The sequence below is a fragment of the Arvicanthis niloticus genome, chromosome 24 (assembly GCF_011762505.2).
Source record: "Arvicanthis niloticus isolate mArvNil1 chromosome 24, mArvNil1.pat.X, whole genome shotgun sequence".
Taxonomy (NCBI): Eukaryota; Metazoa; Chordata; class Mammalia; order Rodentia; family Muridae; genus Arvicanthis; species Arvicanthis niloticus.
Genome location: NC_133432.1, coordinates 3,495,119 through 3,509,772, shown reverse-complemented (window position 1 = coordinate 3,509,772; position 14,654 = coordinate 3,495,119). Strand labels below are relative to the sequence as shown.

Here is a 14,654-nt window from a genome sequence, read left to right as displayed (position 1 = left end):
GCTCATCCAGGTGGATTGGACTCAGCTGCCCGTCCCCAGTGCTGAAAAGGGGGACAAGAAAATAAAAAAGAACTCATCTCCAAATAGGAGCTTGCACCCTTCATATCAAGGACATGGACTCTGATCTGTGGGGCAGGTCTGGCAGGATCTGGACCTTACACATAAATGCATGGACAGCTTTGATGGTACCCCTGGGCACTGCGATTGCTTTCCTGTAGAGACGCTGGCATGACTAGGCAGTAGGGGAGCCCAGACTGGTACTACGACCCAGACCCCTCCAGCATCGGTGGCTCTGCGTGCCTGAGCTTGCTGTGTCCAGTCTGGAATGCTCTCCTGATGAGGGCAAACAGGTTTGGGAAGGCCTGCAGCCACAGTAGCAAGTTTATAAGCTGCAAAAGTGGGTGGGATGTTGACTCTGGTAGAATACTCATGACGAAATGTTCATAAGTGTCCCAGGTGACCCAGTCTTGGCTTTGCTTGGTTGGTGACCTCATTGGGGGGCGGGGGAACAGGATCACACTCTCTAAATGGTATGATGGATCCTGAACTCTATGATTATTCTCTGTTCCTTTTCCTTCCCTTCCTTTCCTCCTCCCCCTCCCCTTTCCAAACAGGGTCTCTCTGTGTAGCCCTGGCTGTCCTGGAAATTGTTCTGTAGACCAGGCTGGCCTTAAACACAGAGATCTGCCTGCCTCTGCCTCCTGAGTGCTGGGATTAAAGGTGTGTGTCATCACCGGCTCTACACTGTTTCTTACTTTGGCATCCTCATCCAGAAATGACCTGTGCATTGTTAACACACTCCCCCACAGTGAGGGTCAGTCTTTTCTCATTGGTCCTTTTTTGTTCCACACCCACCTAGGCACATGGGCAAGCCCTCACTCTCGAGCAGGAAAAGTGGCCCAGCTCCATGGGTAGCCACTTGCTATGTGACCTTGACCAGTGACAGCATTTCTCTGAGCTCAGGATGACTGTCATCTTAGAGGCATCCTGGACTTCCACCAGTCTCTAGAGTGTGTTCCTGATGGGCCACTGGCATAAGTTAGGCCATGAACACACTCTTTCTCTTTCTCGCCAGCTCCTCAGTCCTTGTCTGGGAACTCTGCTTCTCCCTCCTGAGGGCGTCAGCTCTCCGACAGAAAGGCACTGGCTGTGGCTATTGGCTTAGATTCCCTCCATCCCCCAGGGACTTGCATGGTGTGCCCTCGGTAGGACCTCATTTCTTATCCTTGCCTTTCTGTTTCTCCGAGCTCACCTGTGTGGGGTGCACTCCACCATCAGCTCTGGCTTAGAAGTGAGTGTTGATGTTAAATTCCCGATAACACGCATGGAGCTTCCAGGTAGATGAGCAGTTTAAAGAGAAGTGGGGTGGCCGAAGTCTCAGTTCGATGGACATGTCGCCCGAACACCTTTAGTGATAGAGAATGTTCTAGAAGCCAGTGACACTTCTGTGTGTTTCTCCAGGGTCTTCTCAATCCCAGGCACTGCTACCCCCACCATCCACTGTTCCACGCTATGAGAATTCCCCATCCCCATCCTGGCTTCTGCATCAAGTGGTTCAGAATGCTTCCATCTGCTGTTGGAGTCTCGTTGCCATAGATACTCCTCGTATGGGTCACAAAGCATCATTCCAAGAGCTGACAGAGTTCTTGGGGAGAACGGTGTGTCACCCCACTGACCCTGCACCGCTAGAGTTTGGGCCCTGGGCAGGCCTGGACTGGGTGGAGTGAAGGGTGCTTGTGCAAACACGTGTTCCAGGAGTTGGGGGTCTGTAAAAGCCTTTCTTTGGCATCGGGTGTTGTGTTAAGACAAGAATTCCTTCAGAACATTTGCCATCTCCTGGTGTGGCTGTCGAACCTCACCTGCCCCAGGACATGGACAGGTAGATTGGCCTCATGGCTAGGGGAGTTGGGTTCAAGATTACTTCTGCCACTGTGGAATTTGGGGTTCAGCCAATACTTCTGTCTTAGAGTTTCATTGCTGTTGAGAGACACCATGACCAAGGCAACTGTTATAAGAACAATATTTAGTTGGGGTTGACTTAGAGCTTCAGAGGTTCAGTCCATTATCATCATGGTAGGAACATGGCAGCATCCAGGCAGGGCATGGTGCAGGAGGAGCTGAGAGTTCTACATCTTGATCTGACTGCAGCCAGGAGAAACTGACTCTTCCCGCAGTGGGTGGAGCTTCGAAGCCCACCCCACAGTGGGCGGAGCTTCAAAGCCCACCCCCGCAGTGGGTGGAGCTTCAAAGCCCACCCCCACAGTGATGCAATTCCTCCAACAAGGTCACACCTCAAATAGTGCTACTTCCCATGGGCCAAACATATTCAGACACCACATTCCACTCCCTGGCCCCCATAGGCTTGTTCAGACACGTGTGTTATGAACTTCTGTTTCATCCATGCACCTCACTTAGTTGCCCCGATTCCTTCTGTGGGTCCCTACTACTCACTGTCTCTGCTGTCTTAGAGACCACAGAGGCCCCACCCCAAGGCCCAGGATGTTGGAACTGCCTGATCATCACCATCCTCAAGATTCAGGAGGAGCAGACAGAACCTCTGAAATGATATCACCAACAGCCAATCAGAATGCTTCTGGGCTGTTCCGGCCAGGAAGGCTTTCTGAAGAGAGCTATGATTGGCTTTCTTGGGAGCCTGGGGCTATGGAAGACAGCAGATGTGATGATGGTTTTATACAGGGTGTCCTTGTCAATAATGTCCACGTGCCAGGTGTCACCACAGGATTGCTGGAACTGTGGAGCTTCCTGTGCGTGACTCGGTCACCCCTCACTGCATCCTGGCCAAGTTCTCTGGAGGGATGCTCTCACCCTGATGAGGTGCAAGTCTGAGACAAATTGAGCAGAGAGCGAGTGGGCAGTGAGGTGGCCCCATGGTGGTCAGCTCTGTGGAGGGGCAGGAGCCCCTTCCTCTGCCTCTGATGACCTATAGGCTACTTCCTGTTTGCTAATGCTACAGCGTCTCCTGAGGAGTGGGCTGCCTGCAAGTGCCTGCATGCTACCCTCAGCAGGGGCTTGTCCTTATGGCAGGACAGGGAAACAGAGCACCTGCATACTGGTCAGGGACACTTACTTTCAAAACCCTGGCCTGGAGAAGGAAGGCGTCTCCAACGAGATAGAGAGATAAATTAGCTCAGCCTCTCTCTCTCTCTCTCTCTCTCTCTCTCTCTCTCTCTCTCTCTCTCTCTCCTATGTCTTCCTTTCTCCCCTCTCTTCTGTCTTTCTTTTTCTCACTCTGTCTCTCCTATTTCTTTCTCCCCTCTCCCCTTCTCTTCTCTCTCCATCTCTCTCCTCTTTTTCTCCTATCCCCCTTTCCCTGTCTCTCTTCTTTCTCCTCTCTCTCCTGTCTTCTTTTTCTCTTTCTTTCTCCTTTCTCTCCCCTCCCTTTCTTTTCTTCTCTCTCTCCCTATGTCCTCGTATCTCCTCGTTCTTTCTCTCTCCTCTTTCTTCTCTCCCCTCTCTTCTTTCTTCTCTGTCCTCTCTCCTCCTCTTATATCTTTCTCTCTCTTCTTTCTTTCTTCCATCTTTCTCCCCTTTTCCCCCTCTCTTTTCTTTCTTCTCTCTCCTCTCTTCTTTTTCTCTCTCCTCTCTTCTTTTTCTCTCTCTCTTCTCTTTCTTTCTCCTCTCTCCCCTTCTCTCTCCTCTCTCTCTTTCTCTCTCTCCTGTTTCTCTCCCATTTCCCCTTCCTCTAATATTCTTGTTCTTTATTATAAACATTTATTGTTTAACTTACTCTATATTTAAATATACTTTTAATTTTTGTTTAATGTTTTACCAGGTTTCTAATATTTGGATGGAAATTCTTTAGAAACCTGTAACTCCCTCCATGATGTTCCTGGTACCCCACCCCCACCCCAACAACCGCACACAAGAAAAGTCCACATCACCCCCTTCTCATCTTGTGTTTTTAGCTCTACCCACAGCTGGCCCTGCCTCAGTTTCCCCCACCACGGTTCCCTGATGTATTCGTTCTGTTTTGCGCAGGTTTGACTTGCAGCTGGCCCAGGCGCTGGGGGAATCGATGTTTGAGAGGAGTCTTAGGGAGAAAGTGAGTCAGGAGAGCAGTGGAGTCCGCTGGGAGCTGGGCCAGCTACAGCAGCAGCTGGAGGTAAGAAATGGGGTCTCGTGGCTGTCTGGGTTCTTTAGAAATTCCAGCATGCACCTGCCGCAGTGCACAGATGAACAGAGCCCTGGGTGGCCGCTGTGACCCAGGCAGCTGCCAACACTGTTCCCAGCATGTCCTCATGACACCCATGGGGGGCTGACAGACAGATAACCCTCTATAGTGTGTGCTCTGACCATGGGCACAGGGTCCCAAAATGCTACCTGGGAGGTCCCAGAGGCTCAGCAGAAAATAAAACAGAACTGGGCATGAGCTTGTCAGGAGCCAGCCTGCCCGAAGCAGTCTCTGCTGTGGAGAGCATTTGTGACATCAGCTGTTCCTTATCCTTGGGTGGCTCCTTGTGAGCCCTCAGGGCGACCTATGCTCTCTTGATCCAGCCATTGATCCTCTTCCCTTTTCTTTATGAGAGAGCCTGCAGACCTGGCCCTGGACCCATCTCCCTCATTGGAAGGGTCACTTCTCTGCTCTCTGCCTCCATGATCCCTCAGCCTGGCCCCAGCTGAGAGTCGGCATGATGCCTGGTTTCCTCTTCCAACGGGAAAAGCACTTCACTTACGTGCACCGAAATACAACTCCAGGAAAATTCCTCTCCTTCCATCTGCCAGGGTCTCTCTGAGCCTTCTCAAAGCACAGCCATGCTGGGGGGAACTGGGCGTGGGGCGAGAGTGGAGGAGGGGACCCAGGTGGAAATGTTAGTTTGTCCTTTCAGCACTGGGGAAACTGAGGCAGGGAGATCCTGAGGTTGAAGTCAGCCTGCGCCACATGGGGAGACACTATCTAAAAGTGCTGAGCCTGGGAGACAACTAGACCTGTATGCAGTGGTTAGAGCCCTCGTGGGAGAGGACCATGGTCATGTGACTCCATCCCCGTGCCTTCTCTTTGTAGCAAAAGGAGCAGGAAGCCTCGAAGCTGAAGCAGGAGGTGGAAAGGCTACAGGGCCAGAAACAGGAGCTGCTGAACTGTGCCCCTGTGGGGGATCGAGGTGTGGCCAGCCTGAAGGAGCGGGTCTGGGAGCTGGAGTCCAAGGCCCTTGAGCAAGAGAATATCCAGAACCAGCAGGAAAATAACATCAAGCAGCTGGAGCAGGTGAAGTCCGGGGGATGCACTGCTCTAGGCGGGGTCTCACACAGAGGGGTAGCATGAAGATACACAGGGCTGCTCTACTACTGCTCCTCAGCAGGTGGTGGCTCCCTGCTACTCTACAAATCCGAGAGGAAGCTGGCGCTTTCAGGAGCCCCACCTCACAACCATCCTTTCGCTGTTGCCCGTACTGGCCACAGCAGGCTCCATGGCATGCTGTCCAGTGCCCCTCCCCAACTGAGACACAAGTTCTGTGATGGCAGGGCATTTGCTTGTTGACTGGCTGTTTGATCACTCTTCCTTCTCAGCACCTCTTGTAGCCAAGGATGACACCAAGTGCACTGTTGGTGTTCAACACATAACTGCCGGTCGAGTATCTAACGTTATTGATCACTGTGTCTGAGGCTCTGCCTTTCACTCTCCCTGAATTCTTCTTGTGGAACCTCATACACAGGGCATCGTTCCCTCCATGGAAATGGATAATGATCTATAGATAGATAGATAGATAGATAGATAGATAGATAGATAGATAATAAATGATAGATAAGTTATAGATAACATATGGATACATGATAGATAAATAGATGATAGATGAATAGATAGATGATAGATAATAGATGGATAGAGAGATAAAGAGATAGAGATAGAGATAGAGATAGAGATAGAGATAGAGAGATACAGGAGGTATCTAGATACGGGGTGAGGATTTGAACTGAAGCCCTCAGACCATGAAGCTTAAATGTCTACTTCAGGCACAGAATCTAGGAAGGAAGACTAGCCTTCTGGGAATTAGGGAATGTGCAGTAACTAGAGGAATAGGTAGGTGTTGGAAACCCGACTCCCAGTGTCCTCAGGGAAGCAGCTGCTTTCCAGGTACATGCCGAGCCATGGTGTTTGAAGGAGTTAGGAGACAGGAATAGCAACAGAAAAAAAGCCTAAACATACCAATGTGAGCCAGGAAAGCACAAGTCAAGCAGCTGCTCCGAGCCGGCGTGGTGACTGTAACACTTGCTGTCCCCACAAGTCTGGGAGGATGAGACAGAAGAACCACCATGAGTTCCAAGCCAGCCTAGGTTACATAAAGAGCTAGAGGCCAGCGGAGGATATAGTAACATCCTGCCCTCACAAAGAAAATCCACCATCCCGAAATAGACATTGTCTTAGTTAGGGTTTTACTGCTGTGAACAGACGCCATGACCAAAGCAACTAGTATAAGGACAACATTTAATTGGGGCTGGCTTACAGGTTCAGAGGTTCAGTCCATTATCATCAGGGCAGGAGCATGGCAGCATCCAGGCAGGCATGGTGCAGGAGGAGCTGAGAGTTCTACACTTCAATCTGCAAGCAGCTGAAGGTGACTCTCTTCCATAGGCAGCGAGGAGGAGTCTCTGGATCACACTGACCAGACTTAAGCATATATATGAGACCTCAAAGTCCCACCTACACAGTGACACACTTCCTTTAGCAAGGCCACTCCTCCTACCAATGACACTTCCCATGGGCCAAGCATATTCAAACCTCCACACTCACTAAGGAGACACGTGGACAGTGATACACAAAACCCACACACTCTTACACACTTACTGTCAGGGCTAGCATCTCTGGTTTTCAGAGAGACATGGGGGGTGGAGACACGCGTGTTTTCCTGCCCCTGAAAAGCCACCAAGTTTTTCAAGAGGAGGGAAGTTTCAGTCCTTACCTTAAAGGAATTCCTCTTGGAGGGTTTTTGTAACTGGCAATTCTGTTTTAACCCTACCCACGGTGCGAATACATGCCACGGGACATGAACGGCTGTAGCCCACGGACTCTGCATATCACCGAAGCCAGGGTGCCAGCATCTTGCTCTGCCTCACTCTGTATCATAGGGTGAAGCCTTCTGGGTGAAAGGCACAGATGTGAGAAGCAAAGGGTTGTGGTCTGGAGTGTCTCGGATGCTTGTGAATGACCAGTGAGCGAGCACTGCTCAGCAAGTCATCTCATCTGCATCAGACACCACGCAGATGGATCCTGGTGCTCGCTCTCCACCTCCCCAAAGCTCAGAGTTCTGCTGGGATCAAGTGTACCTTGTGCATGTTGATCTAGTCTTGGGAAGGGCTGACAGAGGTCGGGAAGGACTCCCTAGAGAGAGTTAAAGCTGAAGGCTCATCAGAATTGGCTGAACAAGAGTGTTCAAACTGATCCAGACTGCCTCTACAATGGCCCAGAGGCCACAGACTCATGTGATATCCAGAGCGGCATCCCAGATGGTCACCAAGGCAGCTCATTGTCCACAGGATCTCAATCAAGCCCTGGGTTTTCTAGATGGTTCAGTTCTTTGATGGGAGCCTTGCCAATCCCCCAGCCCCAGGTCTAACTGATGAACCCTTATCACAAGACTGGCAGCTCCAGATTGTGTCTGCGAGCACCGACAAGCCAGCAGGCATTTGCGAAAACCCCGTTATCATTTCTTGAAGATGCCTCCCAGCCCCATAGAGAGCCACAAGCAGAAACATGAACCGTGACCTTGAGGGTGGAGATGACACATCTTCCCAGCTCCCCAACCTGAACTTAACCCAGAAGGGAGGCTGAGTGGATACCAAACCCCAGCCTTGCAGGGCACATATCCTCACAGATGCCAGGCAGATATTTATCGATCTCAATAAGGCACTTTTTCCTGGGAATTTTATGTTAACTCATATAAGCTTGATATAAATGGTATTGCGGATGTCAGAAGTGCCCAAGAGGCTGGGAAAAAATGAAAAAGAAATATATTTTCTCACACAGCCCCTCATCTGGGATCATCCTCCAATAACCTCTGCCACCGTGTGAGAGCTGCAATCTTGGTGAGGCTAATTTAGCCAGGCTGTGCCAGGGGCTCTGCACACGTCCTCCGTTAACGTCTTCATGTTCCCAACAGTTTAGGGGCCCAGATCTGTTCTTCTGTTATCTTCCTCCGTATCCACATTAGAGAAAACAGTTGAAAAACTTCTGAGCTTTAGGCTCCTTGGAGAGCAGCAAAAGGGTTTCTGAGGCTGCGCCTAAACCCAGGGTGAGAATGTGGCGAATGCGTGAGAGGTCGTGACCATGGAAGGCAGAGGCCATGTTGAGGAGCATGGCTGCTTCCTTTGACTTCCTAGGGTAGGAGGGAGGAGACTTCACTGTGAGGCCTCCATTAGAGAGGAAGGTCAAGAGTGGCGTGGTGGGCTGGGGATGTGGGTGTGGTGTGGAGGGCTGGGGATGTGGGTTTGGCATGGAGGGCTGGGGATGTGGGTGTGGCATGGAGGGCTGATGTGGGCGTGACATGGAGAGCTGGGGATGTAGGCGTGGTGTAAAGGGCAGGGGATGTGGGCGTGGCCTGGAGGGTTTGGGATGTGGTTGTGGCATGGAGGGCTGGGGATGTGGGCGTGGCGTAGAGGGTGGGGGATATGGGTGTGATGTAGAGGACTGCGGATGTGGGCGTGGTGTGGAGAGCTGGGATGTGGGTGTGGCATGGAGGGTTGATGTGGGCGTGACGTGGAAGGCTGAGGGCTTGGTCATGGACCTTCATGCTCCATCCTTGTTTGCTGCCCCCAGCTTCGCCAGCGGTTTGAGTTGGAGATTGAGAGGATGAAGCAGATGCATCAGAAGGACCGAGAGGACCAGGAGGAAGAGCTAGAGGATGTGCGTCAGTCCTGCCAGAAGCGGGTGCGTGAGCTGTGGTCACAGGGCACCCCAAGGTCCCACTGGGGAGGATGCTGGGACCCGAGACCCAGAAGCATGCTCATTCTGTGACCAACTGAGACCTTTGTTCCCTGGGGGATTTCAAGGGCCTGGGGCTCAAATTTCTTAGGTGCAATCCCAGAAGCTTCTAGAATGCCAAGCACATTCTTTGCCATGTGACAGGCTGTGGGCACAGATGCTGTGGCTAGGGAGCTGGAGGGCCTGGCTGGGTCCCTGCGTTCGACCCACAGGCTTTGCTGTCTGATATTCCTCAGCCTTCTGTACCTGAGAACCAGGCTAGCTTCGCTCCTAGTCCGTCTGTTATCTCCCTCACCACCCTCCCCTCCCCCAGCACACACAGGACAGTGGAGGCAGCCTTGCCCTGAAGGCGGCTGTGCTGTTTCATCAGTCTCTGTCAGCCTTTACTTTGTCTCTCCGCATCTGCCTTCAGCGTCCTCTCCTACTGTGGTATCCCTGTTGCTGGACACAGCTTTATAAGCTCTCAGTTGGATGAGGGATGGGTGTCTTAGTTAGGATTTTACTGCTGTGAACAGACACCATGACCAAGGCAACTCTTATAAGGACAACATTTAACTGGGGCTGGCTTACAGGTTCAGAGGTTCAGTCCATTATCACAAGGCAGGAGGAGCATGGCAGCATCCAGGCAGGCGTGGTGCAGGAGGAGCTGAGAGTTCTACAGCTTCATTTGAAGGCTACTAGAGGACTGACTCTGAAGGATACTAGTGGAAGACTGACTTACAGGCAGCTAGGATGAGGGTCTTGAAGCCCACACCTACAGCGACACACCCACGACAACAAGACCACACCCACTCCAACAGGCCACACCCACTCCAACAAGGCCACACCCACTCCAACAAGGCCACACCTCCTAATAGTGCTGCTCCCTGGCCCAAGGATATTTAAACCATCACAATGGGTAAATTTCTTTCCTTCAGCAGTGTCCATGGCTCCTGGAATTTGAGCACTGCTCCCCCCTTCCCTCCCCCTTCCTTCCCCTTCCGTTCTCCTTCTGTCCCCTCCCCCGTCCTCCACTACCCTCCCCCTTCCCTCTCTCTCCCTCCCTTCCCTCCCCCATCCTCTCTCTCTCCCCTTTCCCTCCCCCTTCCCTCCTCTCATTAAACTTGGGAACCACAGGGAAATATTCTTCACACTCTCCCAGGATGTGCTTGACACCGATGTTTTATTATTTGGGGATATTTTTTCTAAGTAACTTTTATCTCTTAGAAGCAGACAGAAGCATGGCAACTATATTTCTTATTGGAGTGTGAGTGTGTGTGTATATGTAGGTCAGAGGACAACCTATGAGACTTGTTCTCTCTTTTCTCTGTGTGGGCCCTGGGGATTGCACTCAGGTGACAATGCCTCTAACTGCTGAGCTATCTTGCTGACCCAGACTGACTGCATCTGTAACTCAGCGTTTCCTGGACAGATCTATAAAGGCAGAGTGTGGGAGCAGGTGGGAGCTTTTCTTTCCTTGTGACAGATGCTGATGGTGGCTCCTCTTCGGCTGGCAGCCCTCAGGGTCTCCTGCAGGAGACATTAGTGACCTGAGGGGATGCTGTGGGTGTTTGGTGTTAGGAAAAAGGACACTAACTCCTCTCAGGGTACCTGGTTGCCCGTCTGTGACATGAGCTCCTGTGTACATGGAGGATGGAGGGGGTGGGGTTTTACCATCAGTGGGATGACTGCGGGGGAGCCCGCCAGCTTCAGAGTGAATTGCAAATTAGATAAAGTGCTATTACTCAGATGTTTTATTAGTTGGGGCTGTGGGAGGAAGACACTGTAGCCCGGGGTTTCCATGAGGTATTCACTGTCATCAATCTGTGACCTGGGAAGTACACGATCAAGTGCTGGCTCAGGGGTTCTGGTTAAGGTCATCTTGTAGATGGCCACCTCTTGTTGTGTCCTTAGCAAAGGGAAGAGAAAGAGGGGAGAAAGAGGTGCATCTGATTATCTGGTGTCTTTCTCTATAAGGGTACTAATCCTGTTGTGGGGTGACACTCTTATAGCCTCCTCTGACCTTCACCCTCCCAATGGGCCCTTCTAAATCCCATCCCACTGGGAAGTAGAGAGAACTCACATAGTCCATACCACCAATTGGTATATCCACATAACACCACATGTCCCTTGGCTGGTGCCTTTTCCAAGGAACAAGGAAAGAGATCTGTCTCTTAAAAGGCCATGTGGTACCCACCCAGCCTTAAGAAGTCAGAGGGCTGGGGGAGAGGAGATGGCTCAGTGGGTCACGTGCTTGATGCATGAGAGGGAAGACCTGAGCTCAGATCCCCCATCCGTAGTAAGAAGCTCCGTATGAGTGAAGCCTCTGTGACTCTGGGTCGGGCAGACAGACACAGGAGGATTCTGGGAGCTCGAAGGTTCAGTCAGTCTAGTCAATGGGTAGGTCCAAGATTCAGTGAGATGTAATGTAGAGAATGATAAAAGACACCAGGCATCAAATTCTGTCCTCGGCATGTGCATACATCAGTCAACATGTACCTGCACACACACATACACACACTCAGCATGCTAAGATGTGCACATACACACAGAGCTACTCAACATGCTAAGATGTATACACACACATATACATATTCAACATGCTAAGACATGCACACACACACGTGTACACACATTCAACGTGCTAATATGCAAAAATATTCAAGCAGTGGCCATGACTGCAAACTTCACAGTACGTGCCAAAGGGGTCCCCCAGTCTGACCAGCTAAACCTTTTCTTGCCTAGGTCCCAAGCTTTTAGGTTCCTGGCTTTTTTCACAGACATACCCTTCTATGTTGCTCAGGAGTCATCCAATGGTGCTCACATCTGTCCTGTGTGTCCACAGCTCCGTCAGTTGGAGATGCAGTTGGAACAGGAATATGAAGAGAAACAGGTGGTTCTGCACGAGAAGCATGACCTGGAAGGCTTGATTGGAACCCTGTGTGACCAGGTAAGGCACACACAGTGGGGACATCTGGGGGTTCCATGAGATAGCTGGGTGCATGAGAAAGCCAGCCACACGGAGAGAGCCTTTGGTCTTCAGGAAGGGCCGAGGACAGACCTTTGAGCTGGCCTCTCCATGTGTCCCCAAAGTACATGCTGCTCTACTCACCCTTCCTGTTAACTCTTTGAAACTCTCTGGACCTGCTGGTGACCAGCAGGATTCTCAAAAGAACACAGGGAAGTAAATAGAGTGGCCTCAGTCGGGCCGTCGGTGGTTGTAGGCAGTCAACTGTAGACAATGCTTGTACTAAGGGGCTGGGTATGGATGGCCACCATGCCCACAGCTGACCTTGTAGGGACAAGATTTTCCCAGGACTGGGAGCCAAACTGGGAGCCAGGCAGGAGTGTCTTCTATCTCTGCTGGCTGTCTGTTTGGGGGAAAGCTTGTCAATGGCTCTAAGCATGTAGATTAGCAGAGACCCTCAGGCCTGTCCCTGTCCCTGTTCTGGGGACCTCAGCCTGTCTCTGTAGCATTCTGAAAATGATGCCTCCTGTGGTGGAGACAGTGTGTGGGTGTGTTCAGCATACCACCCACCACAAGCTGCCACAGTGTGTACTGTAACTTCCCAGAGCTGGCACTGCAGGTCTCTTGTCTCCGGGAAGGCTGTGCAGTTTCGTCTCCATGACTCATCCGGTCATGGCGATTGGCTTCTGTATTTTCTGGGAATCGTTCATGATCTGTGTACGGATGCTAACCAGTTTCTGATAATCTACGTTTCAATAGCTCTGCCTATGGATAACTCACACCCTTGTTGATAATGCCCTTTGGTTAATAAAGTGTTTCTAATGCAGCCAAACAGACTGCATTTATGGCTTTCGCTTCCTACTTTAAAGTTGCCTTCTTTAATTTTAGTTCATAATTTACCATATGCCTTAAAAGCTCTAAACTTCTTTTTGTGCATATAATTAGGTTTGAATCCATCTCATGTAGGTGTGTGGTATAAAGTAGATACCTAAGTTTTCCTTTTTTTTTCCCTCCACCATCCCTCATGCTGTGGGTGTGTACAGATCTCCATTCTACTGGCTTCAAGCTTCTCTCTGTTCCTGCACGATCTGGTCCTGCTGGCTAGCTTTCGATAAATTGCAGTGTCCTAGATAGCTTTAACTATCTAACACAGGCGCAAGACACCTTAGGAAGGAGTCACAGTTGAGGGATTAGCAAGACCAGGTTGGCCTGTGGGCATGCATGTGGACAGTCAATTCATGTAGGAGGGTTCAGCCCACTGTGGGTGGCATCATACCCTAGGCAGCTCGGCTGTACAAAGAAGCTAGCAAATCATGAGCTCGAGGGAGTCAGCAAGCAGCATCCCTTCACGGTGTCTGCTTCAAGCTTTTGCTGATTTCCTTCTCTGACTTCCCTTTGTGGTGAACTGTAACCCGGAAGTGTAAGCCACACTGACTCTGCCAAGTTGTTTCTGGTCATGGTTTCTATCACAGCAGCAGGAAGGAAGCTAGAACACATAGGGGCATCTTACCCAGCCTATCTTTGAAAATAATCTTGTCTTCTTGAGTCTTTAATAACCTTAAGATGCAGGTTGGGGGTGTACATGAATGGTAGAGGGCTTACCTAGCCTACATGGTACTCCATATTCCTATAGTAAGAATATTTTAGTAAATCCTGGTGCAGGGTTCCTTCCTACCTTTGACCATTTATCTTCCCGGATTAAAGACACACACACACACGGCCTTTATATTTTAATAAGCCTTAAGCAGCACAATAGCTGGGCAGCTGCCTACCCTCGGTGCTGTTAGAATCTACTTCCCACCGATAACTCCGAGTTACTACTTACTAATTTCTATGTTTCATATTGGCTACTCAATTAGTCAGCTGCCCTCCAGGCCACGTTCTTTTGGCCCAGAGCCCAGGGTTCTCTCCTTGCTTCCCTACCCCATGGCGGCTTTTGTCTCTGTCCTGCACACTCTTCTAAGGCCTGGCGACTTTCTCCTTCCTCAGGGTCCCAAGCCTGAAAAACCTAATCCCTACCTATGTCTCCTCTCCCCAGCTATTGGCTGCTGGCAATCTTTATTTACCAATCAGAATTAACTGGGGGGAAGGGTCCCTCAGTGTCTCATGCTTAACTCTCTTATGCAAACAGTTTTGGGGGACCTGAATTAACATTGGAACACAAACCGCATTAGGCCAGCCTAATATACATTCCACCCACAGAAAACTCAGTAGCAAAGCATGTCAGGGTCTGGAAAGACGTTATTCATGCAGAGGACCCAAGTTCTGTCCCCAGTGGCTCACAACTGTTTATAATTTTATTTCCAGGATATCCAAAGCCCCTTTTGTCCTCTGTGGGCACAAGGGCACACACATGATACACAGACATGTATATGTAGGCAAAAACACCCATATGCATAAAATAACAATAATTTTTTAAAAAAAATATGAAAGAAAAGGTTTCCATAAGGAAACTCGTTTCATTGGGACAGCGGATTTGCAGGTTAGACTGGAGACAACTGTCAGCTTCGTGCTAAAACCCTGTTACTGACCTCAGCTCAAACCTCATCTCTCTGTGCCACCACCTTCCTCCCCTCTCCCCCCCCCCCCCCCCCGCACTGCTTAATTTCCTAACCACGTGTGTCACAAGCACCTTAATTAGCTTTATTTCCAGGAAACTCTTGGTTTCCACAGCTTTATGACCAGCGCTTGTTCCACGTTTTGTTTTTTATTTAATCGTCTCGTGCGGCCTGCGAGAAGCCTCCGTGATCTATCTTAGCGTTGTGTGTAGCA

The 14,654-nt window shown here is 50.4% G+C and overlaps 1 protein-coding gene across 1 annotated transcript in view; it reads left to right on the top strand.

Moving 5' to 3' along the window:
• Myo18b (myosin XVIIIB) overlaps nucleotides 1-14,654 on the top strand; it is a 186,033-nt gene that overhangs the window by 83,101 nt on the left and 88,278 nt on the right. The window contains exons 29-32 of the mRNA XM_076922279.1: nucleotides 4,000-4,123; nucleotides 5,024-5,224; nucleotides 8,771-8,881; nucleotides 11,760-11,864. Of these exons, the coding sequence (XP_076778394.1) occupies nucleotides 4,000-4,123; nucleotides 5,024-5,224; nucleotides 8,771-8,881; nucleotides 11,760-11,864 (541 nt within the window). The remainder of the gene's footprint in view (nucleotides 1-3,999; nucleotides 4,124-5,023; nucleotides 5,225-8,770; nucleotides 8,882-11,759; nucleotides 11,865-14,654) is intronic.